The 25107-nt window shown below is 46.6% G+C and overlaps 1 protein-coding gene and 1 long non-coding RNA gene across 3 annotated transcripts in view; one reads left to right on the top strand and one right to left on the bottom strand.

The window, feature by feature from the left end:
• The first annotated feature begins 826 nt into the window (after positions 1-826).
• On the top strand, positions 827-20601 carry CCR7 (C-C motif chemokine receptor 7). Of its 2 annotated transcripts, none has more exons than XM_007072702.4 (3): positions 827-973; positions 9955-10004; positions 13428-20601. In XM_007072702.4, exons 1-3 carry the CDS (start codon positions 913-915, stop codon positions 14493-14495), a joined length of 1179 nt encoding a protein of 392 aa, XP_007072764.3. In that variant the 5' UTR covers positions 827-912; the 3' UTR covers positions 14496-20601. The 2 variants fall into 2 exon arrangements, with proteins under 2 accessions (XP_007072764.3, XP_037743024.1); XM_037887096.2 differs by lacking the exon at positions 827-973 and adding an exon at positions 3320-3964.
• The window catches only part of LOC114019999, a 24804-nt gene continuing 16797 nt past the window's right edge, over positions 17101-25107 (bottom strand). The window contains exon 6 of the long non-coding RNA XR_006287700.1: positions 17101-24434. This is a non-coding gene — a long non-coding RNA (uncharacterized LOC114019999). The remainder of the gene's footprint in view (positions 24435-25107) is intronic.

The raw sequence follows: 25107 nt of genomic DNA, 5'->3' as shown, positions 1-25107 counted from the left end.
TGTCCATCCTGTACACTGATGGGCCTTGGAGGGAGCAGCCAGGAAGGAAGAATCAGGCCAAAAGAGGAATACCATGTCCTTCAGAGTCCAAAGCTCCTGCAGTGACACCGTCCCACAAGGAGGGGAGGACGCTGTTGCGGAAACTGGACCTTTAGTCAGGAATCTGTGATTACTCTGAAATTCCTGGAGTGATGTGGCGGTGGGGAAGGAGCAGGGGAATCACATACCCACGGAGACTTTCAAGGCAGATAGTGTGTGGTGATATATTTAGCGGCTGATGATGCAAACCACAGAGGAGGAGGAAATTTATTTGCAGGCTTGGAAGCTGTTGAGCATTTAGAGACAGTGGGGAGATCAACTTGGTGATGGGAGCTAATATAATAACCTAGACAGATTTACCTTGGCTTCCTTGCTGTAAACAAACCACTGGAGAAAACTTGTTCCCTTCCCAGGCAGCTGTTGAGTGGTCTCCCCAGGAAAAGATGGTGGGGGGGAGGAGTGGTTTTTTTCTGTTTCTCATCAGTACTTGGGTTCTGGTAGATGTGCTAAATGTTCTGCAGTCTGTTCTCACCTCAGTGTGGATGAATTACAGGGAGGCGAAATAACGAAAGAATGACAAGCCCTCCCCTCTTAGATACGGTCACTAACCTCATGCGCCAGACTCTGCTGTTATTTACAGATCTCTGTTTTGGGAAAGCGCCACTCGGCAATACTGCAGTGCACCAGGAAGCACTCTGTGGTCCCCAGGCTGGTACAGTGTGGCTGGCTTAGTGGGGGTGAGTAGGAGGAGCATAATCAAAATCTCAGCAGCCTCCAAGCATGTCATGTGCTTCTTAGTGATAAGGGTATAAAAGCCAGAGTCCCCCAAACGGGGCCCTTGACAAATGCTGCACTCTGACACCACACTGTCGTATGTGGTGCTTTCACCCACCCTGCGATTGTAACGCTAGCAGAAGGCAGACCATGGACAGTGGTGAGTGCATCTTCCCCATCCTTTGGGTATCCCCATATAGTCTTGTTCTCATCTGCGCTATTAGGGATGCTCCCCACGTCATTCCAAATGACGCTGAGAGGAAAGGAGCCGCCATGCATTACACTGAAATACTTTTTTTAAAAATTTCTATTTAAAATATTGTTTTTAAATTGTTTTAATTTTCCTCAATTTTCACATCTGAAAACAAACGGGAAACCATCTCTCTAACCAGATTTTTAAAACTACTTAATTTTCCTATTTTTAAATGACAAAGGGGACCCTTTCTCCCGAGTGTCGTTGACCATAGTCTAGCGATTCGAGTAGGAGCAAGGATGTTTGGATTCTGTTCCTGGCTCTGCCACAGACTCCCTGTGCAGTCTTGAGCGAGTCACTTCCTTTCTCTCTGCCTTGATTTCCCTATGTGTGAGGTGGGGATAATTTTACAATGCTTCCCTCTCTCAAAGGGAAAGCATTTTTAGGTCCTTGGATCCATGCAGAGTTGTTGCTTTGGATTCACTCAGTGTGGGACTGAATCTAGTTGGAGCTCTATTTCCATGGATTATTTCATCGTTAGGCATCAAAATGAGCAGCAGCAGGCACTGGCTCTCTCTGCTGTTGGAAATACAGCACCAGTGTTGTTCCTGGAGAACTTGCAGCTTGTTACTGTCAGCATTTAAGACTCTCCTTGAGTGTTTGATTACAGCGAAGGTCTGCTTTGCAAGAACCTGTTTCAAATTTCCCTTCAGTGGTCTTGTTGCATCCACAGGGTTAATCATAGGAAACTAGAGAGTAGTGGGTCAGAGATGTGGCTGAACAACTGGAGTGCAAATATTTTTATCCTTTCGACTCCAGGCTTTACTCAAGTAATTTCCTTCCTCCTGGTGCTTGCTTTTAAACATACTTCTTTTCACTTTCTTTAGTGCTCAAAATACTTGCAAAAAATCATTCCGGAATGAATGAAAGGGGCAAAGAGAGGTGGAGGGGTGGGGAAGAGAACACAACAGAGAACGCAGAATGGTAACAGCTCTGCCATCAGAAGAAAGCAGAAGGTCGAACCACTTTGCAAATGAATTAAGTGAAGTGGGATTGAAAGACACCTGATGATTTTCTGGGAATGAATGGATGGTCAATGCTATAATTAGGAGAGTGGTACAGATTCAGGGCAAGCTCTGCTCTGAGGTACTGCCCACAGAAACCACAGAGCACAGAAGAGTGAAGCATGACAGCATCAGTAGATGGTTGAGCTTTGCTTTGAGCGAGGAGGTGGGTCCTGCTGCCCTATCTTCGTGCCATATTTTCAAGTCAAAGTCTGGAATGAGTAGGGAGTTAAAAGGCTTCCCTGTGCATTTAGGCCTCTGCCAGCACAGCAGCCTGGGGGACGTTATTAGGGCGTTCCTCACGGTAGCATCTAAATGCCCCACCTGAGATGAGTCCCATTGTGTGGGTGCTGTACATGCATATAAAGATAGTCCCTGCCCCTTAACTATTTCAGTGGGATCTTTGAGTTCCCTTATGCTCTTTGAAAATCCCACCCATAATAGGCAAGACAGAGAAAAGGTGGGTGCAAGGAAGTATTTTCCCCTTTTTAGAGATGGTGAAACTGAGGTGCAGAAAAATTAAGTGACTTTCCCAAGATCACACAGGGAAATGGTGGTGGAGCTGGGAAACGAATGCAGGTTTCCTATATCTCACTCCAGTCTTAACCACAAGACCATGCTTCCTCTCTAAGGAGTTTTTGAAACTCCAGTAGCAAGTGCCCACAGTGAACATAGATTGAGAATAATAAACGGGCAAACATAGGGCAAGGTATAGGGCAACTGTCACAGAACACGTGTGGTTCGAGAAGGGCCAGTGCCGTTCAGGGATAGAGAATCCTGAGCCTTGGCATGGCGGGGAAAGGAGGGAGGTGCAGAATGCCATTCCACTGAAATAAATATGGGGAGACAACAGGGAGGTCACCTTATTGTCCATGCCCTGTGGAAGCCTACAAGACATTAGATGATGCAGTAGAAACCCTAACCTGCAAAATGTACTCACATTAAAAATCCCTGCTCAGTTGTGTAAAGATAGCAAGGTCCAGCTCAAGGGACTCAGGACCTAATCTAGCAAGACACTTCAACACACTGTTAACTTCACTACCAGCACAACTGGAGCCACTGGGACTACGCCTTTGCTAAAGTGCTCTTTCAGACTGGGGCTTAGTGATTATTACTGATACAGCACTTATGGCAGAAAACAACAATTCTTTTTTAGAATGAATGTTCTGCTAATCTGTTTATCTCTGCAGCCCGCTCGTTTGGTTCACAATTTCCGTGAGGGGGTGGGGAAAGAAATTTCTCCCTTCTATCACAATGTGTTGTGAGTGCCTGAGATGAAAGACCCAGTTTTGCCCCACTGGTCTGTTTCGCTACTGAAATGAGGGAAGTAGGCCTTGATGGCAAGAGCTGAGTGACAGAATGAGAGAGAGAGAGGCACTAACACCTCCGCGAGAGAGACTAAATATGCTAATGAATGATGATGAACCATTCTTTCTCAGAAACAACTTGTTGTTTTCCTGAAGGTCACAGAGTTTGAAGAGTGTGAGGGGGGCGTCAGAAGCAGCTTCTGCCGTAGCAGACATCCTATCTGAAACACAGGCCAGGTCTACACTACAGACTTATATCGGTATAACTGCATGGCTCAAGAGTGTGAAAAATCCACACCCCTGAACGACGGGGTTATACCAACCTGGCAGCCTAGGGTTACCAATTTTGGTTGAACGTATTCCTGGAGGTTTCGTCACATGACATAATCTTTCATTAAAGATTATCTTTAATTCCTGGAGACTCCAGGACAACCCTGGAGGGTTGGCAACCCTAACCTGGCCCCTGGTGTAGACAGCATTGTTTCGACAGAAGCTCTCCCGTTGGTGTAGTCGTGTCTTTACTAAAGCACCTCAGCAGCACTGCACATGAAGACAAGCCCACAAACACACACTGCATTAGCCCAGAGGTATGTCTACACCCCACATGAACGTACGATTGGTCGCACAGAGTTATGCCTTCCCATGCCAGTTTTAATCCCGCTAGTGAGGACAACAGTAGTGCAGATGTGGTGGCATGGACTTCAGCACGTGACCATTCCTGGGTATGTACCCCGAGTCCCCAACGGGCTTGAATTGGGATGGTTAACCCACACTGAATCCTGTGCTGGGACATCTTCACTGGTCTTGTTACCTGCACTACCTAGATTAAATCTACCACGGTTATGCCTAATCTCAGTGTGCTAACTTGCCGTGTAAATGTGCCCTTAGTCTAAATGTGGGTTTAGGTCCCTGACTTGGAAACTCAGGTTTTGTATTTCTGGCTAGTGCGAAAGGATCATTCACCTGTGGCCATAGCCCCAGAGCAGACTCTCCTCTGTAAGAGCCAGGCAGGTTTTCTGCTGAGTTTATTGGATCTGTTGTTGCTACTGTTCAAAGTCTTCTCCAGCCATCGTCTGAAAATCCAGTGGCGTGGCCAGCTCCCTGGTGCCCTGCACCTGGTGCAGCCATTTACAGTGCAAAATGGGTGTAAAACGACCATCTCTGGATGAGAGTTTAGCCCATCCCAATCGGAGTCATAGATTCTTAGAAGGTGAGGATGGAGCAGACCTGTTAGCTCAATTGTGGTTCATTGCGCAAGAGTCTGGGTAGGATGGTTCTCTGGTCCATTCCGCAGGGCTGGGTCTGGTCTAGTTTTAAATGCCCCAGTTGATGGGGTTTCTGCTACTTCGCTTGGGAGGCCGTTCCACAGCCAGATACATCCCATGGTCTGGAAGCATTTTCTTTGATGCTCACCCTAAAGTTTCCTGTTCCTAGTTCCATCTCTTTACTCCTGCGTAGGCTGTACAGCTGAACACAAATGCCTCTTTTTTAACCTCCTGCTGCAGTATCTTCCCTGATCTGGCTTGAGATCTGTTCCCTTGTGCAATGAGACGATCCAGAGCACAATGCATACGCTGAGGGGAAAGAGCCAAAAGCACTCAGCGCAGGCCTACCTCCCTGCCCCCTGAAATTAATGGGCATCTTGCTGGTGACTTCATGGGAGCAGAGATGGGCCAATGCTGAGCATTTTCAAAAAAAATCCTACCCTGTCTCCGGAAGGAGTGAGGAGCTCCCAGCTGGGACCCACCTCCTCACAGATAGGCTGGTAGGAACCTCAGCGGGGAATCGCTGCTCCCTTATTGATCCAGGAGGAACCAGGCTGAGCCGGAAGTCTCTCCGTGCAGGGCTTCTGGAATGATGTGGTGCATTTGAAAGACAGAGTGGATGAAGAGCACGAACAGAGAACAGCCAAAGGAGCTGGTGGGGGGCACTGGACCTCCTGTCTGAACTAGTTCCCTCCCCTGGATATTTTATTTTGTTTTATTTAGCATGGTTGCGAGTTTTGCTGTTACAGGGACTTTCGGGGGGGAGTTTCTATTAGTATTTTGAGAGATGAAACTTTAGGAAAATACCCAGAACCAAGAACAGCCACAGGCAAAAAAAAAAAAAAATGTTCTAAATGTGCCCATGAAACGCCAGAGTTCAAAGGGCCGTTTGGCTCATTTCCACTCCTCTCCTGCCAGCCACTTCATCTCTCCCCAGTGCTTTGGAAAGCTTGGTTCCCAGCAGTGGTGTTCGCAAGAGAGGGCAGTGGGCTTTCATGCCCACTACACTTAGAGTGGGACTCACTCAACAAACTGGTGAGGGAAAGCCAGGTAGGAAGACGTTGTCTCCTTGGTTCTTTCTGGCTTGTCAATTGCCCCAGGGGGGTTGTTTAAGCAGTTTTTCTTGGTACTGGAAGTCAAGGGACACTGAAAACTCCTAAAGAAAGCAAAACAGGGGTTCTTTAAAGGAAAGTTAGGTAGATGAGCTATCCGAAAATGGTTAGTTGAGTCACTTTTGTTTTCAGTTCATTATCACTCTCCAAAGCGAAAAACCAGACCACTGTGGGGTTGTGATGTCACTCCTCAGAGGTTAAAGTGTGGGCAGATCTGGTCAGCGGTTGGATGAGAGATGCAGTGCCCTCTCAATTACTGAATTCCCGCCACAGCCTGGTGCTAGGAGGCTCCATGCTGCTGGAGCTGTGGTCTTGGAGGAGATTAAGAAAAGACAAAGGCCTCACTTATCACTAAAGATCCCACGGGGCTTCTGGGAAGAGTTGGGGTGTTAGCCTCCGTGTCCCCTCCAAAGCCAGGTAACTGGATTCTGCCTCACTAAATTCCACCAGCTGTTTCAACTGATTGTGGGCACCCTCCATGTTTCCTGCCCCATACGCTGTGGTGTAGCTCCAAGTGAGGGGTAGCAGCTCTCAATGGTGAGCAAAGCTGTTCTTGCTGCCAGTTTTGAGGTGGGAGGGGGTGTTATACTCCATCCTTGGATGCATCTGGTCCTGGCCACTGTCAGGGATCAGATACTGGACTGAATGAACGACTAGTGTGATCCAGCCTGGTCGCTCTTCTGGTTCTACTTGTCTTCATTGGTCATGTGCAGCTTTCCCTGATACCCCATGTAGTTTGGTCAAAGAAACAGATGGAGACCAAAGTGTCTGTGCTTCTGTGTTATGTCTAATGCTGTAGCACCTAGGACCCTCCAGATGGGGATTGTCCTGGATCCTGTACAAACCAATAGAGGGAGGGTGGGTGCATGTACAGGATATAATTATATCAGACGGTTGATTACAGAAGCTGGCAGGTGACCCACAGCTAGATGCTGCAGAGGAAGGTGAAGAACTCCTCTAAGGTCACTGCCCATCTGACCTGGGGGGGAAATTCCTTCCCAACCCCACATATGGTGATCCGCTACACCCTGAGCATGGGAGCACTAACCAGCCAGCCAACCCCAAGAGAGAGAAAGCTCAGTGCCACCTCGGAGCCCTCGCCCTCCCTGCCAATGTCCCATCTCCAGCCAAGGCCCAGGCTTCTGAGAAACTTTGTGGTAAGCTCACAGAAGGCTCTGGGGAGAAAGAGAAGCATGACTTTCTCATCGCTCTATGGGAAGATCAGGCCTCCTTTGTTCTCTCTACAACACCTTTGCTGATCATCACCCAATACTGAGTTAACCGTTTATCTGAATAATGCCACTCCGGCCTAGGACCTACAGAGGGCAGTGTGGCAACAGACTCATGAACTAATGGATATCAACCCTCCCAGTGCATAGGAGCAATTGCACAAGAGCTTCCAAGAGCTGAGCCCCGGGCAGGCACAAACTGGCATTGCAAAGACACTTGAGAAACAACAGCCAGCAATCCCACAAAGAATAGAGCTGAACACAGAGCAGGATGGTAACAACAGTGGGAGTGAATGAATAATTCAAACTCAGTAATGAATGGGTTTAAAGGTACAAAGGCAGCATGGCCTGTGGGAAGAAACAAAGGGCTGTGAACCAATGGTTCATCACTGGCTCTGCCAGTGACTTGCTAAGTGACCTTGGGCAAATCACTTGACTTTAGCGTGTCTCAATTTCCCTGTTGGTAAGATGGGGTCTGTTTCTCATTACTTGGTTGATCCCTGCAAAAAGCAGTGTGAAGCAAGTGCTAAATATTACTAAGGGGTTGCAGACATCCTAGCAAACAAACCCACTTACTCCTAAGAGAGATGCGGGAAGGGCCCAGTCATACCAAGGTATGTCTACACAGCCTACTCTGAAGCCTAGGTAGGGAGTTGGGCTTCAGAGCCAAAGCCGCAACTCCACAGCACTGTCTACACAGTAGAGCACTAACAGGATACCCTGGGCAGGGGCTCTGTCAACATGGGCTGGGAGGCTCGCTGCCGCGGGCTGTGTAAATATACCCCAAGAGACCACGTATCTTCCAAGGTGGGATGCATCCACAGCTCCCCTCAGAGCCAGAGGGAACTGAGGGCTTTCACGCCTTGCAGGATCGACTTCTAACCTAGGTAGCTGATGACTGGAGGCTGAGGTAAGAAACCGGAGTCCGTTTTAAACAGCGGAAAGCAAAATGCTTTCACTGGCCTCTGCGCCTCCATTAACCACAGAGGAAGAGCTGCTTGTCTGCGATTGCTCCAGCACGTCACTCCTGGCTCTGAATTTACTCTTTTTTCCTTCCCCGTCTTCAGCAGGCAGCACCTCTGGGTTCAAAGCAGAAGTTGGCTCTGACACTTAGAAAAGTATAATAAATTTCAGCCCACTTCAATCAAATGTATCCTGTAGGTGATCTCAGTTCCTTGCTCTGTAGTCTTCTGTCAGGTCACAGCTGGGCCAAATTTATCACAGACACAGCCGTACTTTTTTTATTCACATTAAGTAAGCTTTAGCCGAACAATTAAGAGGCACGTATGAGCTACGTGTGGCTGGTTGCTGACTGTCCTCGTCCCCTGCAAGAGGGATAGCCTTTTTGTAAAGAAATAACTAAAAATAAACCAGACAATGCGATAAACCAAGCACAAGTTAACTACAAGTCTTTTAACTTCATTCTTTATGCCTAGGATGCAGGACACCTGGTTTCTATTTCTTGCTTTTATTCTAACTTGCTGTGTGACTTGGGGTTTGTCACCTAAGCCAGGGGTGGGCAAACTTTTTGGCCCCAAGGCCACACTGGGGTTGCACAACTGTACGGAGGGCCAGGTAGGGAAGGCTGTGTCTCCCCAAACATCCTGGCCCCTGCCCCCTATCCTCCCTTTCCACTCCCCCCCACCCCTTCCCCACTCCCTGACTGCCCCAACCCCTATCCACACCTCTACCCCCTGACAGGCCCCCCGGGACTTCCATGCCTATCCGAGCCCCCCTGTTCCCATCCCCTGACCACCACCCCCCGAACCTCCGCCCCATCCAACCGCCCCCTGTCCTCTGACTGCCCCCCCCCCGGGACTCCCTGCCCCTTATTAAATTCCCCCTCTCCCCGCCTCCTTACCGAGCAGCAGGAGCTTGCAGCCCCACCACCCGGCCGGAGCCAGCCATGTTGCCACGCTGCCCGGCAGGAGCAGCAGGCCAGAGCACTGGCAGCGTGGCGAGCTGAGGCTGTGCGGGAGGGGGGCACAGCAGGGGAGGGGTTGGGGGGTAGCCTCCCTGGCCAGGAGCTCAGGGGTTGGGCAGGACAGTCCCGCGGGCTGGATGTGGCCTGCAGGGTGTAGTTTGCCCACCTCTGACCTAAGCCAAGAAACTCAAAGGTCCTTAGGCGCCTCTCACTGATTTCAGTGGGAATTAGAGACATAAAGACCTTTTAGGATCTGAACCTTAACTTCTCTTTTATGCCTCAGTTTATCCATCTGTACAAGGCTTAATAAGGTTTGTCAAATGCTTTGGGATTCATGGATGAGAGACGCTATAGCTGTGCAATGTTACATGTTAAAACTTGGAAACCATTTTCAAACTTTATTTCCAGGACAAATGTACATTACCTGGGTACCCCTCTTAATTTTCTAACCATCAGAGGAGTGAAGTTTTGGAACAGCCTTCCAAGAGAAGCAGTGGGGGCAAAAGACCTATCTGGCTTTAAGATTAAACTCGATAAGTTTATGGAGAAGATGGTATGATGGGATAACATGATTTTGGCACTTAATTGATCTTTAAATATTCATGGTAAATAGGCCCAATCGCCTGTGATGGGATGTTAGATGGGGTGGGATCTGAGTTACCCAGGAAAGAATTCTCTGTAGTATCTGGTTGGTGAATCTTGCCCATATGCTCAGGGTTCAGCTGATCACCATATTTGGGGTCGGGAAGGAATTTTCCTCCAGGGCAGATTGGCAGAGGCCCTGGAAGTTTTTCGCCTTCCTCTGTAGCATGAGGCACGGGTCACTTGCTGGAGGATTCTCTGCTCCTTGAAGTCTTTAAACCATGATTTGAGGACTTCAATAGCTCAGAGATAGGTGAGAGGTTTATCGCAGGAGTGGGTGGGTGAGATTCTGTGGCCCGCATTGTGCAGGAGGTCAGACTAGATGATCATAATGGTCCCTTCTGACCTTAATATCTATGAATCTATGAATCACAATCACTAATATTGTGCTTCCTCCTTCTCTAGGTAAACAGGTGAAGGTGACAGTTGTTTTGAGTCTTCCCTTCATTTTTCAGGTAAGAGGTTAAAAACAAAAAAGGGACTTGGTTGAAATCTAGCTGCGTTCCTGTACTGAATGGAGAGCTGAAGGTATGGATAACTTTGATAGACAAAGCAGCAGCAAAAGTGATTCTGATAGAAACGACTTTTCATATTCGAATCCTAAAGGGTTTTCAGGTGGCCACCGAGAGCAAAGTGGGGAGAATTCACAGAACAACTATCTGAATTATTACCTGTCCAGAGTCAGTGAGATCTGAGGAAAGAAAGAAAAAGAACTAAAGATAATGAACGTAATACAAACTGACCATTAAGGCTGGGATTTCCAGAAGGGCTTCCATACCAACAGCCTTGCTCCCATTTCAGCACCTAAACAAATGGCCAGGTTTCCCACCTGTTGGGTGCTGACCTCTTTGGAAAAATCTGGTCATAATGACCTGATACTGCAGCCTTTGATCATGTGAGAAAGGCCGTCAGGATTGGGACCTGATCGGTTCACACTGCAGGAGGAGGAAGTTCCTCATCTGCCATGAACTCCTCCTTCATTCTCTTCCTCCAGTTCAGAGTAAAACTAGAGCTGGAAAAAGGAAACCCGTCAAAGAATCTAGCATTACTGAACTGTCCGTTCTGACCTGCTAGTGAACTCTGGGCCAGGAGCACCGTACTTAATCTAGGACCAGCTGTACTCTAGGACTGCTACATCTTTGGGAGTGTGCCTCACCCCCCCCCCCCCCACAGGCTCAGACTCTGCAAGGAAGGTTTTGCGGTGGGTTTCTTTCCCCTTTCACTTCAGGTGGCAGGGGTTCAGATACATGCAGGATGTGGTAAAAGCCAAGCCTGGCTGCCACGAAGAGCATGCAAAGGTTTGCAGAGATAAGACAGGTAGACGCCACCCAGAGGGGAAGCCTTTCATCTTTGCACAGAGCAGAGAGGAAGGGAGGGTAGTGGGACAGAGAACAGCAGCGTGCAGACATCACAAGCTCATGCTGCTCTTTAGGCCGCTCTAGTCTGGCAAATTGAGAGAGAAGCAGTTGCAACAAAACTTGAGTCAAGCAGCAGGAGACTCCGATCAAGTGTCACTCGTCTCCTGGCAGCTTCACTCCCTGGATTTTGTCTGGGCTTTAGTGACCCTCTTATTGTTTTATTACAGAAAGTCACTGAGGTGGGGGGCCCCAGTCATAGCCTATCCCCCCAGCAGCCCTGTCCACAACCACACCAAAGTCCTTCGTTTCTGCTACTTCACAGGCTTACTCGAAACAGGGAGAGCAAGGGTAGCAGTTGTTTTATGCAAGTTCTCTGGCTTGTGTTACACGATGACAGTGCACCCATCCAGCCTGGGGGTCTAGGAGAGCCAGAAAGCATCTAAGGAGAACTGGGCTTGCAAAACTGTTCCAGCGTTGCCTACTCTCACCATTCTATCATGAATCGCATGCCACGTGGTGGTTTTTCTTAGCGCCCCGGCCCAGGCATCATGGAATTATGTGAGCATTTCAGCTTTCGTTTTCAAAAAGCCAATGTTTGTAATCCTCCTGGCTGACGAGGAAACCTTGGAAATGTGACCCTTAAAGGCTCCAGAAATCAAATAGGAACCTTCCATCTGAAGAAAAAAAAATTACGCCCATTTCATAACTTTGGGGGGACCTGACTCAATCTTTGAATACCTGTGATTGGCAATACCGCCATGTCTACATTCCATATCCGTGAAGTGACTGTGGTACATTCAGATGCTGTTTTGTAATTCAGTCGCTGTGCATGCTAGCATTTCTACAATACACTCCATTTTAGTGGGATGACTGAGGGGCTAGTGAAATTTGGTCCCAGCAGAGCAAGGAGTCTAGGAGTTCAAAGCGCTCCTGCACACAGATTAAATTAAAAAAAAAAAACACACACCAACATTTTAATACACCATAGGCTGAAGCTTTAAAACCCCTGAGCACAGCACTTGAAACAAGGAGCCTCTTTAAGGAATGAGCTCTGGGCAGTGCCAGCCTGACCCTCTCATCCTGAATATCTATAAGGAATCCAACTCCCTCTTCAGCATCCAGCTGCTTTCTTGGTCAAGGGAAGCTTTGGCCAGCTTCTCCGGACTAATGCCACCCCTCAGGTCTTTTAGCAAATTCACCCAGTGCCAGCAGGACTTCTGTTCACGAGGGCAACATTCCCCTTGGTGCAGAGGCTACACTGATATTAGCAACTGACAGCCTTCAAAGGATGTGGGTGAAAATGCGCATCTGCAACTGATTCAGGCCTCTCAGCTCTGGCCCATGGGGCTGGAAGCCTCACAGGATCGGTTTCTCTCTTGCAGTAATTAGCTGCTTCTCCCTTGCAGAGGTGCCTGTTGATGAAGTGTTATGCCAACCAAAGTCTGAATTGCTCAAATTGAGGTTCAGTTCTGTTTGGCCTTTAGGGACCTGTCAAGGTCCGTTCTAATTTTATCCAAAATTCTATCCTTTGGGGGAGTCGCTGAAGAACCTGCAGGACACTATGAGAACAGCGATGTTAATGTTTCCTGGCTAGGCTTACTTGGGTTGTTATATTCCATTTACAGGGCCTATTGCATACGTTTCCTACCCTGACGTGTTCCTGTGTGTTTCATGACACCACTGCTCTGTTTCGCCCCAGAAGCATAGAGGCCTTTGAACCTTTTGGGGAGTCTTAGTGATGAAACTGCTAAACAAGAGTGACTTCTTGCTTTACCTCCTGCAATCACTCTCATTTAGCAGTTTCATCACTAAGAATCCCCCAAAAGTTCAAAAGCCATTATATAATTTTAATTGTATATATTTATGGTTGTGCCTAGAAGACCCCATCCTGGATCATGGCCACATGTATAAAAGCCAGCTATTATTAAATGGCACCGCTCTGTCTATTCCATGCCATTTGTTATACACAGAGTTTATATGCACTTCCCATTATCCCAAGGGTGAACTTTCAAGGACGAAAGGCAGAAAATTCCTTGTGACCAGAGTTGGTCAGGAAACGTTTTTGTTCCCACAAAATAGTCTAAATGAAGAGGAAGTCATTTTCGTCAAGTTTTTTTTTTCTTTTTTAAAAGCCTTCATTCAAAATTGAAAAATTTTCAGTTTTTTGAAACCTGAAAAATTTCAGCCAATAAGTACGAATTTTTTTTTTCTGAGGTTTCTGGTTTTTCTACGAAAACATGAAACATTTTAGTTGAACTCCAGCATTTCCTATAGAATTTCCATTTTTCATCCCCCCGCAAAAAAAAAAAAAATTATGAAAAGCTCTGACCAGTTAAGCTCATGATGCTTGCCAGGGAAAGGCTTGGAAGTGATCTGGGATTTCTCCGCTTTTAAAGGCTTGGCGGTTTTACTCACTTTACGTTCCCAGTTCAGGCCTCGCTCCTGCAATGAGTTATTTACCAGGGATCTACCTCATTGCAGGGTAAGGCCTTGAGCACTCTTGTTTCCTTCCCTTTCTAGTTCTGCACAGGCAACAATGTCACGGACTACTATGACTCCAACGTCACTGTCGATTACAACATGTTCGAGAGTCTCTGTGAGAAGGCGGAGGTCCGGAGCTTCCGCGCTGCATTCCTCCCAGCTATGTACTCATTCATCTGCTTTGTTGGGCTCCTGGGGAACGGGCTGGTGATGCTGACCTACATCTACTTCAAGAGGCTCAAGACGATGACCGACATCTACCTGCTGAACCTGGCTTTAGCGGACATCCTCTTCCTACTGACACTCCCCTTCTGGGCCACGAGTGCAGCCAAGTACTGGCTTTTTGGGGAGTTTGCCTGCAAAGCCGTCTACTGCATCTGCAAGATGAGCTTCTTCAGCGGGATGCTGCTGCTCCTGGCCATCAGCATTGACAGGTACTTCTCCATCGTCCAGGCCGCCTCCGCCCACCGTCTCCGCTCCCGCATGATCTTCATCAGCAAGATCACGTGCTTCTCCATCTGGATCCTGGCCTTTGTCCTCTCCATCCCAGAACTGGTCCACAGTGGAGTGAACTCATCCGAGACCCCCCGCTGCTCCATCATTGCCACCACCGACTTGCACAAGTTCGACACCGGCATCAAAGTGTCCCAGATGGTCTTTGGCTTCCTAGTACCCCTGTTGGTCATGTCCTTCTGCTACTTTGTCATCGTCAAGACCTTGCTCCAGGCCCGTAACTTTGAGAAGAACAAGGCCATCAAGGTCATCATCGCTGTGGTGATAGTCTTCATCGTCTTCCAGCTGCCTTACAATGGCGTCATGTTGGCCAAGACCATCTCAGCTTTCAATAATACTGACAGCCAGTGTGAGAAGAGTAAGCAGCTGGACGTGGCAGACGACGTGACCTACACTCTGGCCTGCTTCCGCTGCTGCCTCAACCCCTTCCTCTATGCCTTCATTGGCGTCAAATTCCGCAACGACCTCTTCAAGCTTCTCAAGGAGCTGGGTTGCCTGAGCCAGGAGCGGCTCTGGCAGCTGTCGTCCTGCAGGGAGAACAGGCGGTTCTCCATTGCTATGGAGACAGAGACAACCACCACTTTCTCACCATGAGGTGTGTTCTGTGCCTGCTTTGACCGGGCCAAGGTTGGTGTATTCCTGCATCTTGCAGCCATCTTGAATTACTGATTTGAGCAGGTCCAACCTCACGTTGTCCAGAGAGCTGTATCCGTGCAGAACAAAAACTGTTAACTTCCCCACATTTCAGGAAATCCAGGCAGGTATACAGTACTCCATGTTGGAGAGACTCGGCTAAGGCTACAACAGAGTACTAAACTGGGGAGCAATTAGACCTCGTGTTAATTGTTCTATTTCCCCTCAGATCCATTTGGGCATCATTCCTCCTTGCTCCAATATAAAACCTTTTTCTTATTTGTGTTACAGCTCAGCTCTCCGGAGCACCACCTTGCTTTGAATGCCACATTTAACAAGACTGCATTTTGCTCTTTCTTACGCACACAAACTTTGTAGCAACGAGCAAGCTAGTAAGACAGAAAGGGACCAAGCCGTGCCTCAAACTCCAAGCTCAGCACAATACATGGTATAAGCTAGCATTGACTTCTGATTCTTGATTAGGCTTCAGTTGCTGGAACGCTGGAATGAATCAGTATCTCTAGCATCAAGAAAAGGAGGACTTGTGGCACCTTAGACTTTGAATGCATCCGACGAAGTGAGCTGTAGCTCATGAAAGCTTATCCTCAAATAAATTTGTTCGGCTCTAAGGTGCCACAAATACTCCTTTTCTTTTTGCGAATACAGACTTACACGGCTGCTACTCTGAAACCTGCAACTCCCAGTTCCCTTCTCCCCACTCCAAAAGTCAGATTTGCATAATTAACCCTAAAACTACAGATTTTTAAAATGCATAAGTTTGAGAACAGTCAATGTTAATGCAAAATCTCGAAAGTTTGCCGGGGGGAAACAATGGCTTTCAATTCACTTTGCTTGTGCTGAGATTTTGGGTTTCACCTGTAAAGTTCCATATAGTTTAAGGCTTGTGCATCACTGGAGGCAGCCTCTTCGCTATGGCAGTGAATTAAGCTAAACTGCACCGCGGCCACTTCAGTACTGAATGAGAGGGTTTGTCTACAAGGGGAGACTCCAGATAGATAATCCAAATTAACTAACGGTGTGAATTTAAAATGGATTAGTTAAACCACATTAAACCCCTATGTGGACACTTCTGAATTAAAATAGCCTTAATTTGATTTGATTTAATTCATTAATGCACTTTAACTAATCTGCTTTAACTTCACACCTGTAGTTAATTTGGATTTACTTTCCTGAGCGTCCCTGCATAGACAAGCCCTCGGTGTTTGTAAACTACCAGTTGAAAATATCTGGGGCACAACTGCATGATCCTGAAAATGGGGCCAGAGTACTCTGGCCCCAATCTAACATGATACTTAAGCATATACTTAATTTTAAGCACCCGGACAGTCCCCAGCCCCTGCCGCCCCAATGAAGTCAAATAGGATTACTCACATGCCTGACTTTAAGCACATGTGTAATAAGCATTTTGCTGGACTGGGCCAAAGTGCTTAGCAGGAATGAGTCCAGGGCCCCTATAGCTATATAATATATATTTCTCAGTGGAGGGCTCTCATCTGGAATTTGTTTCTGCCCTTGATTTGACCGCTCATGTATGCCAAGCTTTGGAGCCTGTCATAAAGGCTGCTCAGGCTTTTCATGAGATGGGAGGCAGGTTTTCCTCACGGAGGAGCGTTCTTTATTCTCACTTGCTGACCTCAGTTTAATAGAGGAACATGTGGATGCGAGTTCGCCACCCAACCTCTCTTTTCCCTAGAAGAAGCTGTAATAGGTGCCTTTTGATAAAGCAAGGGAAATTTTAAAAAATAAACCTCCATAAACTCCTGAAAGCGCATCTTATATTCATACAGTCAGTGCTATTAACGGTGCTCTTTGTTACAGCTTGATTCGAAAGGGGCAGCCAGCCACGTGGCCGCGGCAGATAAGCAATAGATTACTGTCATGTAAACTAAGACATGGAAAAGAAGCCCAGAGTGTAATGCCAGTTGGTGCATTTAGTGGAAGCCTGAAGGACTCAAATTTGCGGAGGAACATCCTGGGAATTGCTGTCATGGGATGGCTGAATGTCAATGGAGTAGGAGTCTCTGTAATTCAGTCTGCCATTGCAGCTGTTCTGACTACAGAGATGTAATCACTAAAGCACACAGAGAGACAGGTCTCCCTTGAACCAGTTACCGAGGGCAAAAGGTCCTGGCATTACCCCAGCATCTGTGGGAGGGGCCGTCTTACAACATCCGAGTGACACAGAAGGAAGCTCCTAACTCCCATCCTCTTGGCACACTAAACCCAAATTCTGCCCTCCCTGGCAAGAAGCCAAACAGCCTCTAGCTGATCCTTCTTGCACCCGGCTACACAATAGTTCACTATAAAAATAACCCTCTTGAAAGCTTTTGATCGGGGGCAAGAGATTTCAGTAAAGGATACACTGCCTTAAAGGAGAAAACAAATTCTGCTCTGCACAGTTGATGTATTTAGGATTATAAACAATCAAATAGGATTGTGTAGTGTTTCATGGTGCCCATGTCTCTTGCCTAATGAGTGCTGCTTTCTTAGTAGCCCTAAGTAATAGGGGCTGTGAACTGACACACTGGATATTTAGTTTTTTTTGGTTTGATCCTGCTCTCCTTATTCAGGAAAGCTACCAATCATCTCTCAATGTGTTTGCCAGAGCAAGGAATAAGTCTAATACAGGGTCTTATTTTGGTGCATCAATAGGATTGACTTGTACTGTATATTCAGATAAAGTTGCTATATGTAGAACAAGAGAGGTGAATTTGTACATGAATGTATTCTGTAAGGCTGTACTGCCTAGAAACAGGGTTTGTCGATACAAACAATTCATTTATGGGAACCCGGGGGGTGAATCTTCCCTGCACTAATCTGTTGTGGACTAATTTGTTCGAGTACACACCGCAGATTTGCATTAACAGTTTTGTTAATGTGCTTTGATCTAATCCTCTTTGAAATGGGACTAGATCAAAGCACATTAACAAACGGTTAACGTGAACTACCAAGGCCTACGCCAACAGTCAGTCTGTGGCAGACAAGTGCTGGGTAGAGTCCCGCTGCGGCTTGCTGAGAACCATTTGTGGAGACAAGCCCTAAGTTTTTTCTGGCCTAAACATGTTCAAGCGAATTCATTTTTCATTTAAAAAAACTGTCACCAAGAAAATGCAATTGTAATTTTATCAAGTCTTATAACAACAACATATGAATGGCCATATGGGGTCAAACCGATGGTCCATCTGGCCCAGTAGGCTGTCTTCCGCCAGTGCCAGAGGGAGTGAATAGAACAGAGCAACTGAGTGATCCATCCTTTGTCATCCAGTCCCAGCTTCTAGCAGTTGGAGGTCTACGGACACCCAGAGCATGGGGTTGTGTCCCTGACCATCTTGGCGAATAGCCACCGATGGATCTACCCTCCATGAATTTCTCGTTCTTTTTTGAGCCCAGTTATATTTTGGCTGTCACAACATTCCCTGAAATGAGTTCGGCAGGTTGACTGTGCAGTCTGTGAAGAAATACTTCCTCTTATTTGTTTGAAACCTACATCCTATTAATTTCATTGTGTTAAGTGAAGGGGTAAATAACACTTCCCCATTCACTGTCTCCACACCATGCATGATTTTATAGACCTCTGTCATCTCCCCTCGTAGTCATCTCTTTTCCATGCTGATTAGGCCAGTCTTTTTAATCTCTCCGCCTAGGAAAGCCATTCCATACCCATATCCATTTTGTTGCCCTTCTTTGTACTTTTTCCAATTCTAATATATGTTTTTTGAGATGGGGCAATCAGAACTGCACATAGTATTCAAGTTGTGGGCATACCAGGGTTTATATAGTGGCGTTATATTTTCTGTCTTATCTATCCTTTTCCTAATGGTTCCAAACATTGTTTGCTTTTTTGACTGCCATTGCATGCTGAGTAGATGTTTTCAGAGAACTAGCCATGATGACTCCAAGATCTTGCTCTTAAGTGGTAACAGCTAATTTAGATCCTATCATTGTGCATCTATGGTTGGGATTATGTTTTCCAATGTGCATTACCTTGCATTTATCAACACTGAATTTCCATCTGCCATTTTCTTGCCCAGTTGTCCAGTTTTGTGAGATCCCTTTGTAGCTCTTCACATCAGCTTTAGACTTAACTAACTTGAGTAATTTTGTACCATCTGCAAACTTTGCCACCTCACTGTTTACCCCTTTATGAATGTATGTTGAACAGCACTGGTCCCAGTACAGATCCTTGTGGGACCCCACTATCTGCCTCTTTCCATTATGAAAACTGACCCTTTATTCCTACTGTTTGCTTCCTGTCTTTTAACCAGTTATCCTACGACTCCTTACTTTGCTTAAGAGCCTTTAGTGAGGGACCTTGTCAGAAGGCTTTCTGAAAGTCCAACTACCCTGTATCCACTCGATTGCCCTATGTTTGTGAACACCCTCAAAGAATTCTAGTAGATTGGTGAGGGAGGATTTTCCTTTATAAAAGCCATGTTGATTCTCAATCCTCATTCCATTCTCTGAAATGAGGACATACTTCAAGCCCTTATGGCATCAGTGCCTACATGAGACAGATTATTAAAGGAATATTAGCAGAATGCTGGGTAAAGTTACACACAAATTATGTAGATACAGAAGAGCCAGATACTTAAACATTTGGACCAAGATCTTTTGCAAGTGGTGGGCCTTAAGTTAGGCTCTAAGTCCACATTAGGCATTTGGCAAGTCAGGCCACATGTCTAAGAGTGCTGAGCACTTCAGCTCTCATAAAGCGGAGTACAAAATCTCGATAATACAGGGCTCTTCAATCTACCAGACAAAGGTCTGATAAGATTCAATGGCTGGAAGTTAAAGCTAGACAAATTTAGACTGGAACTAAGCTGTACATTTTTGAGAGAGAGAAATTAACCACTGGATCAACTCACCAAGGGCTGTGGTGGATTCTCCATCATTGGAAATTTTTACATCAAGATTGGATTTTTCTTCTAAAAGATCTGCTCTATTTCAAGAGGAATTAATGCAGGTGAGTCCTGTGGCCTCTGTCACACTAGGTCTGGGGTTCTCAAACTTCACTGTACTGCGACCCCCTTCTGACAACAAAAATGACTACATGACCCCAGGATGGAGGATCGAAGCCGAGCTCACCTGAGCCCTGTCGCCCCCGGTGAGAGGGCCAAAGACCAAGGGTTTCAGTCCCAGGTGGTGAGGCTCGGGCTTTGGCCCCAGCAAGTCGAAGACAGCCCTGGTGACCCCATTAAAATAGGGTCACGACCCAGTTTGGGATCCTGACCCACAGTTTGAGAACCACTGCACTAGGTGATCAAAGAGGCCCCTTCTGACTCGAGACGCGAAGAACCAAATGTACCTTCCATAGAAGACATTGTTGATCTCAATGTACCTAGTTACTCAAAAAACAAAACACAAAAACAGGCCACCTATTTAGGTGTCTAATATTGACTCAGGAGCCTAACTTTAGGGGCCCAATAGAATTACAGCAGTGTCAGGCTGGAAAGGATCTCAAGAATCCTCGAGTTCATTCCCTGCACTGGGGCAGGCTTAAGTCTACCTACCCATCCCATCCCTGACAGACCTTTTTTTCTAACCTGTTCTGAACCACATTTTAAACTGAAAACAGACTGTGTCAAGATGAGTTTTTGCCAGTGATGCAAAAAGTAACATTACCGTTAACTAAAAAACACACCTTGTTTTTTTCCCTCCACCGGTATATTTTCCATGACATGGAGCTTGTACTGATCATAAAGGTTAATGTTCGATCCTTCTAGTCCTCTAGAGAGATGTTTTGTTGGTTCGTTTCCTTTGCCCAGCCTAGCTTCACATCAATATTACTCTATAAAAAAGGTGTGTAAAATATCCTTAATTGGGAATTGATCTGGAGATCTTATTTTCCTTCACCTATAGGTGATAAATACAGTAAAATAACTTACCGGTGTATTTTAAAACAGTGGTGTTTATCCTTATTCTAACCCATTTGCCTCAATGCTGCTCAGTTACTGTGTAAATCTGATGCCTTTTTTTATTACTGCATATGTAAGAGGGTATTTTGTACTGTTAACAATTTTATCTTTAATAAAACAAATTCAGTAACGAGGAGGTCTTATTTTTTGGTCACTTTGTGGAAGTTGTTCACATGATGAGATGACGACAGCATTGCTCCTGGCTGGAATTCACCTTTATTTTTGGTAATTTTTTTAAATACAGGATTCCTAGAAACTATCAGACCAGTTGTCCAGCTATTTTAGTCTCCTATCTCTGACTTTGGCCAGTGTCAGATATCACAGAGGAAGGTACAAAACAAAAACAGAACAAAAACACCCCATGATGGACAGTTATCCCACAATCTATACACAGAGGAAAATTATTCCTAACCTCCAAGGTTGGCTTATTACCTAAAGCATGAGGGTTGATATCCATTATAAAAATTGTCTTATAACTTAACTATGGCAGTTTTACCCTGGGATATTTTTAACCCTTAACCACATCAACAATCCTGTGGCGACATGACAGTTAAATCAGAAGGAGTTACTGCTGTTGTAAAATGAAATTGGCCTGTGACGTGGATGGGATCAATCAAAAACAATAAACAAACAGGAAGATGCTTCTCAGTCCATCAGCCTTCATTATTTTACAAGTGAAAATAACCTAAGAGATTTAAAAAGACCAACCACATCTTATAAAGTATTCAGTTATATACACACCTCAGTAAAAAAGATGATCTAACCAACACAGTCTAAAAAACTCAAAGGGCCCTGAACAAAACTAGGCTTAAAGATTTTTTCTTTAAAATTGCCTTTTTGTAATTTGCATCCCATTAACTAACATTTTAACCGTGAATTAAGGTGCTTAACTGACTACGGGCACGCAGCGCTATCCAGAACTGAACATGAAGCGTTTTGCAAGCATGCTGTGCACTTGCAAAGTCTGGGCTGGATTCTGATCTCTGATGCACAGGGACCGCATCAGCAGAGAATCCCTAGGACCTGCTGGCAGACACAGGGCAGCAGCATTTGTCATTTTTCGGGACGCAGAGTGATGACTGACAGGCATGAGGCAGCAGGCTCTGGCCCAGTTTTGGGCTCTCAAAGGGCACACCCTTGTCCCCTCTGCAAAGAGCCATTCCACTAATGGCAAGCTCCCCGTGTTGGACCCACGTGATGCAAGGTCTGTTCACATACCAGGGACAACCACAGCGTCCAATTTGTCTTATAAAATACAGACTGCACCTGAAACAGAGAGTGGTCTCCATCCCTTGTGAGCAAACCAATCTCAAGTCACTGAAATAACTGAGTGACGTGGTCCGAGCAAAACTGCATTTTGGGAGCAGCACCAACGGAGAGAAAAGTGAACAAGCCCTAAGCATGCAGCGATAGAAATGGCTGGATTCCCAACTGCAGGGCACACGTGCAGTCCCTGGCAGAGCTCAGAGGCATGAGTTTGCTTTGGTCAAATACAAGAATAAAAAGCAGGTGGTTTTTTTTTTTTAGGTTTTGTACTGAAACGCATTCTCTTCTAAATCCCTGGTCAACAAGCCACACTGTCACCTGCTCCGGGGCAGGTATTACTTCGGATGAACACGAGGCCAAACAAAAATATCCTTTTTGCCATTCATAACAGAGCAGGTCAGGTGTGAGTCACAGTCAGGATCCTGAGGTGCATGGAATCAAAGGGGAACAAAACCTCAGGTGACACCAGAAGGCCCCCCCCCCACACCCCTAGGCTTCAGCCCCTAGAGAATAAGGCTCCTTTCGGCTTTCACCAAGCAACGCAAGTTACCTCTCTAGCGCTAAAGCATTCAACCAGTTTCAAAGTCAGCCCACACCTCAGGTAGCAATAAGAGATATCTAAAGGATGCACCACCACCATACTGTTTGAGGTGGCAAATATACGAGAAGAGGGTTTTTAATACAGCTCAGGCCAAATTTACCAACTAGGTAAGCAGGTGCAACTCTAGAAAGCAATGATATACTAATTTCTTAATTTTGCAATTACTGCCCTGCCCTGTGGGTGTCTCGCGGCATATGCCGCTCCCTCAAGCAAGTCTCTGCAAGGTCAGGGCGTAAGGACTGACTGAAAGCCCACTGAACTCAATGGGAGCCTTTCGACAGACTCTGGATCAGATCCATCAGACCTCCAAGTCTGCCTGACCATTGAGCTGCTGCAAGGCCGCAGTTTACAATCGGTCTCTCCCGTGGTGTGGGTACAGAAAGCCGACCTGTCCTGCTAGAGGTAGATCTGACCCCAGCTTCTCAATCTGAAAACCCTGGATCTTTGGGCAAGTTCAGATCTTCATTTAGAATGTTACAGCCGAGGTCCATTAACAACCTTCTCAGATTACAGCCGGAGAAGAAGCTGTATATACCCCACCATCCCACTTGCCCAGGGGTGGCCCAGCTTTTAATGCCCTCCATTGGCAAACTACAGAGAAAAGTGACTTAACTGCTCAGGGGATTCATGTGAATTTCAGTTTTAAACCTTTATTTAAAAAGTCAATTAACCAAACCAACCACAAGATCACCAGAAAGAATTTTTTATGCATGATGCAGACAAGATAATTTTAGTTAATTAGGGGCCCTGCTGCCTGAATTTAGAAGAGGGGATTCCAGGTTTAACTAGATACTAGTAACACTTCACACAAGCATTTGACAGATGGGGTCTGGAACCAGCTACATGACACTCAAGTTCAGGCATTTTCAGAGCCCAGCTCCTGACCACACGTCTGTCAAAATACACACGGCATAACAACAAAGTAGAGGCACAGTTCAGTCTCTGGAAGCGACGTTCAGGGCAGGGCAAGGCAAAACCAAACCAGTCGGTAATTAATCTGGACTAATACTGAACTCTTCTGCTAACGGACTTGCTATTTTTAAATGTAGAAAAAAAATCCCAAACATACAGGCACAGAAAGAGAAATAAAACAGAGTCCAGGCCACAAAGAACAGCTCCACAGCGGTGTGAAGATAAATTCCCAGTGCATTAGAAGGGACCAGGCGAAACCATGTAATTAGTCTCAAAGTTCAGCTGGCCCCCTCCAAAAGGCAGAATTCAAACAGGTGCGTTCTCTTTCAAAGCACCGAGTTATCTCACTAGCCAGTGAAGCCTGAAAAGCAGCCTTGCTGTCACTGAGGCTGCTCTGTAGCCAACCAGTTTGTTGGTCCTTCCCCCATTCCCTGTCCCTTCAGTCTACGGTCACTACACCAGAGCCATAGAAAACAGTGCAAGTCACAAAAAGCCCTCTTTTCCTCCCTCTCTGGCGAGTGTTCAATGCCAAGCACGTCCACCCCATCCTCCTACAGCCAAGAACTGCACCTCTTGTCCCCGTTAAGGAGACCCCACCTGCACCACATAAAAAGCAGGACAGCTGGCTACCTGTCCATTCAGCCATCTGGATTCCACATGACAACCACTACTGCTTCTCCGAGTCACTTCGAGAGCTTAAGAGAAAGCCGTCACCATTTTAAAGGCTGGGATCCAAATTCAATCCATATTGCTTCAGACATGAACAGACTGCTCCAGCTTACTAAGGCCGGCTCCCTGATTCTGCCCCCCCCCCCCCCCCCCCGCAAACAAACATAGCTCTCTCTATTTTACAAGGGAGTCTCAAAAGCTCTAGCCATTGACTGAACCTTGGGGGAGGAGGGAGAAATGAAGGGTGAACTGGTTTCAAGCCTCACTAAATACAAAGGACACTGTTGTTCTGTGTGGCTCAGCATGAGATTTGGTTTTGCTCCCCAGTCTGTTTTTAGCCTTCTCTCACGTGCTCATCCTCATCCTTTCAGGCCCAGGTGCTGCTTCCTGCCGGGTCACTTGCGGGGCTGGTGGGATGTGGTGATTGATGCGTTGCTGTGGGGCAAACTTCTCCAGGCAGGGCTGCAGTTTCTCGTGAGCCACCTGGGCAGTGGTGGGAGGGAAGTCTTTGCCGCCCTTGAAAGAATGAGTAGGGGCTAAATCGGACAGACCTTGACTAAATGAAGGTGGGTCACAAGGAGGAGCAGTAACACACTCAGCAGCAGGTGGTGGGCTAAGAGCTCCCCTCTCCTCCCCACCTCCTAATGCAGGCCTGGTTCAGTTTGTCAAATGGCGGGTGGGGAGTGTCAGAGTTTGGGATGTGGGGAGGATGTTATGAAATAGGCAGCAGGTTTAAAACAAACACAAGGAAGTATTTCTTCACACAACGCACAGACAACCTGTGGAACTCCTTGCCAGAGGATGTTGTGAAGGACAAAACTATAACAGGGTTCAAAAAAAGAGCTAGATAACTTCATGGAGGATAGGTCCATCAGTGGCTATTAGCCAGGATGGGCAGGGATGGTGTCCCAAGCCTCCGTTTGCCAGAAGCTGGGAATGAGCGACGGGATGGATCACTTGATGTTTCCCTGTTCTGTTCACTCCCTCTGGGGCAGCTGCAATTGGCCACTGTCGGAAGACAGGACACTGGGCTAGATGGACCTTTGGTCTGACCCAGTCTGGCTGCTCTTATGCTTATCAGCCAGCCAGTAGCGGGATGTTCCAGTGGTTTGGGCACTAGCTTAAGATGTGGGAGGCCTAGGTTCAAGACCCTGCAAAGACTTCCTATGGGACCTTGGGCAAGTCACCT

This window comes from Chelonia mydas, chromosome 27 (assembly GCF_015237465.2).
Source record: "Chelonia mydas isolate rCheMyd1 chromosome 27, rCheMyd1.pri.v2, whole genome shotgun sequence".
Taxonomy (NCBI): Eukaryota; Metazoa; Chordata; order Testudines; family Cheloniidae; genus Chelonia; species Chelonia mydas.
The sequence above is the reverse complement of the archived record's forward strand: the minus strand, read 5'-3'. Positions and strand labels throughout refer to the sequence as shown.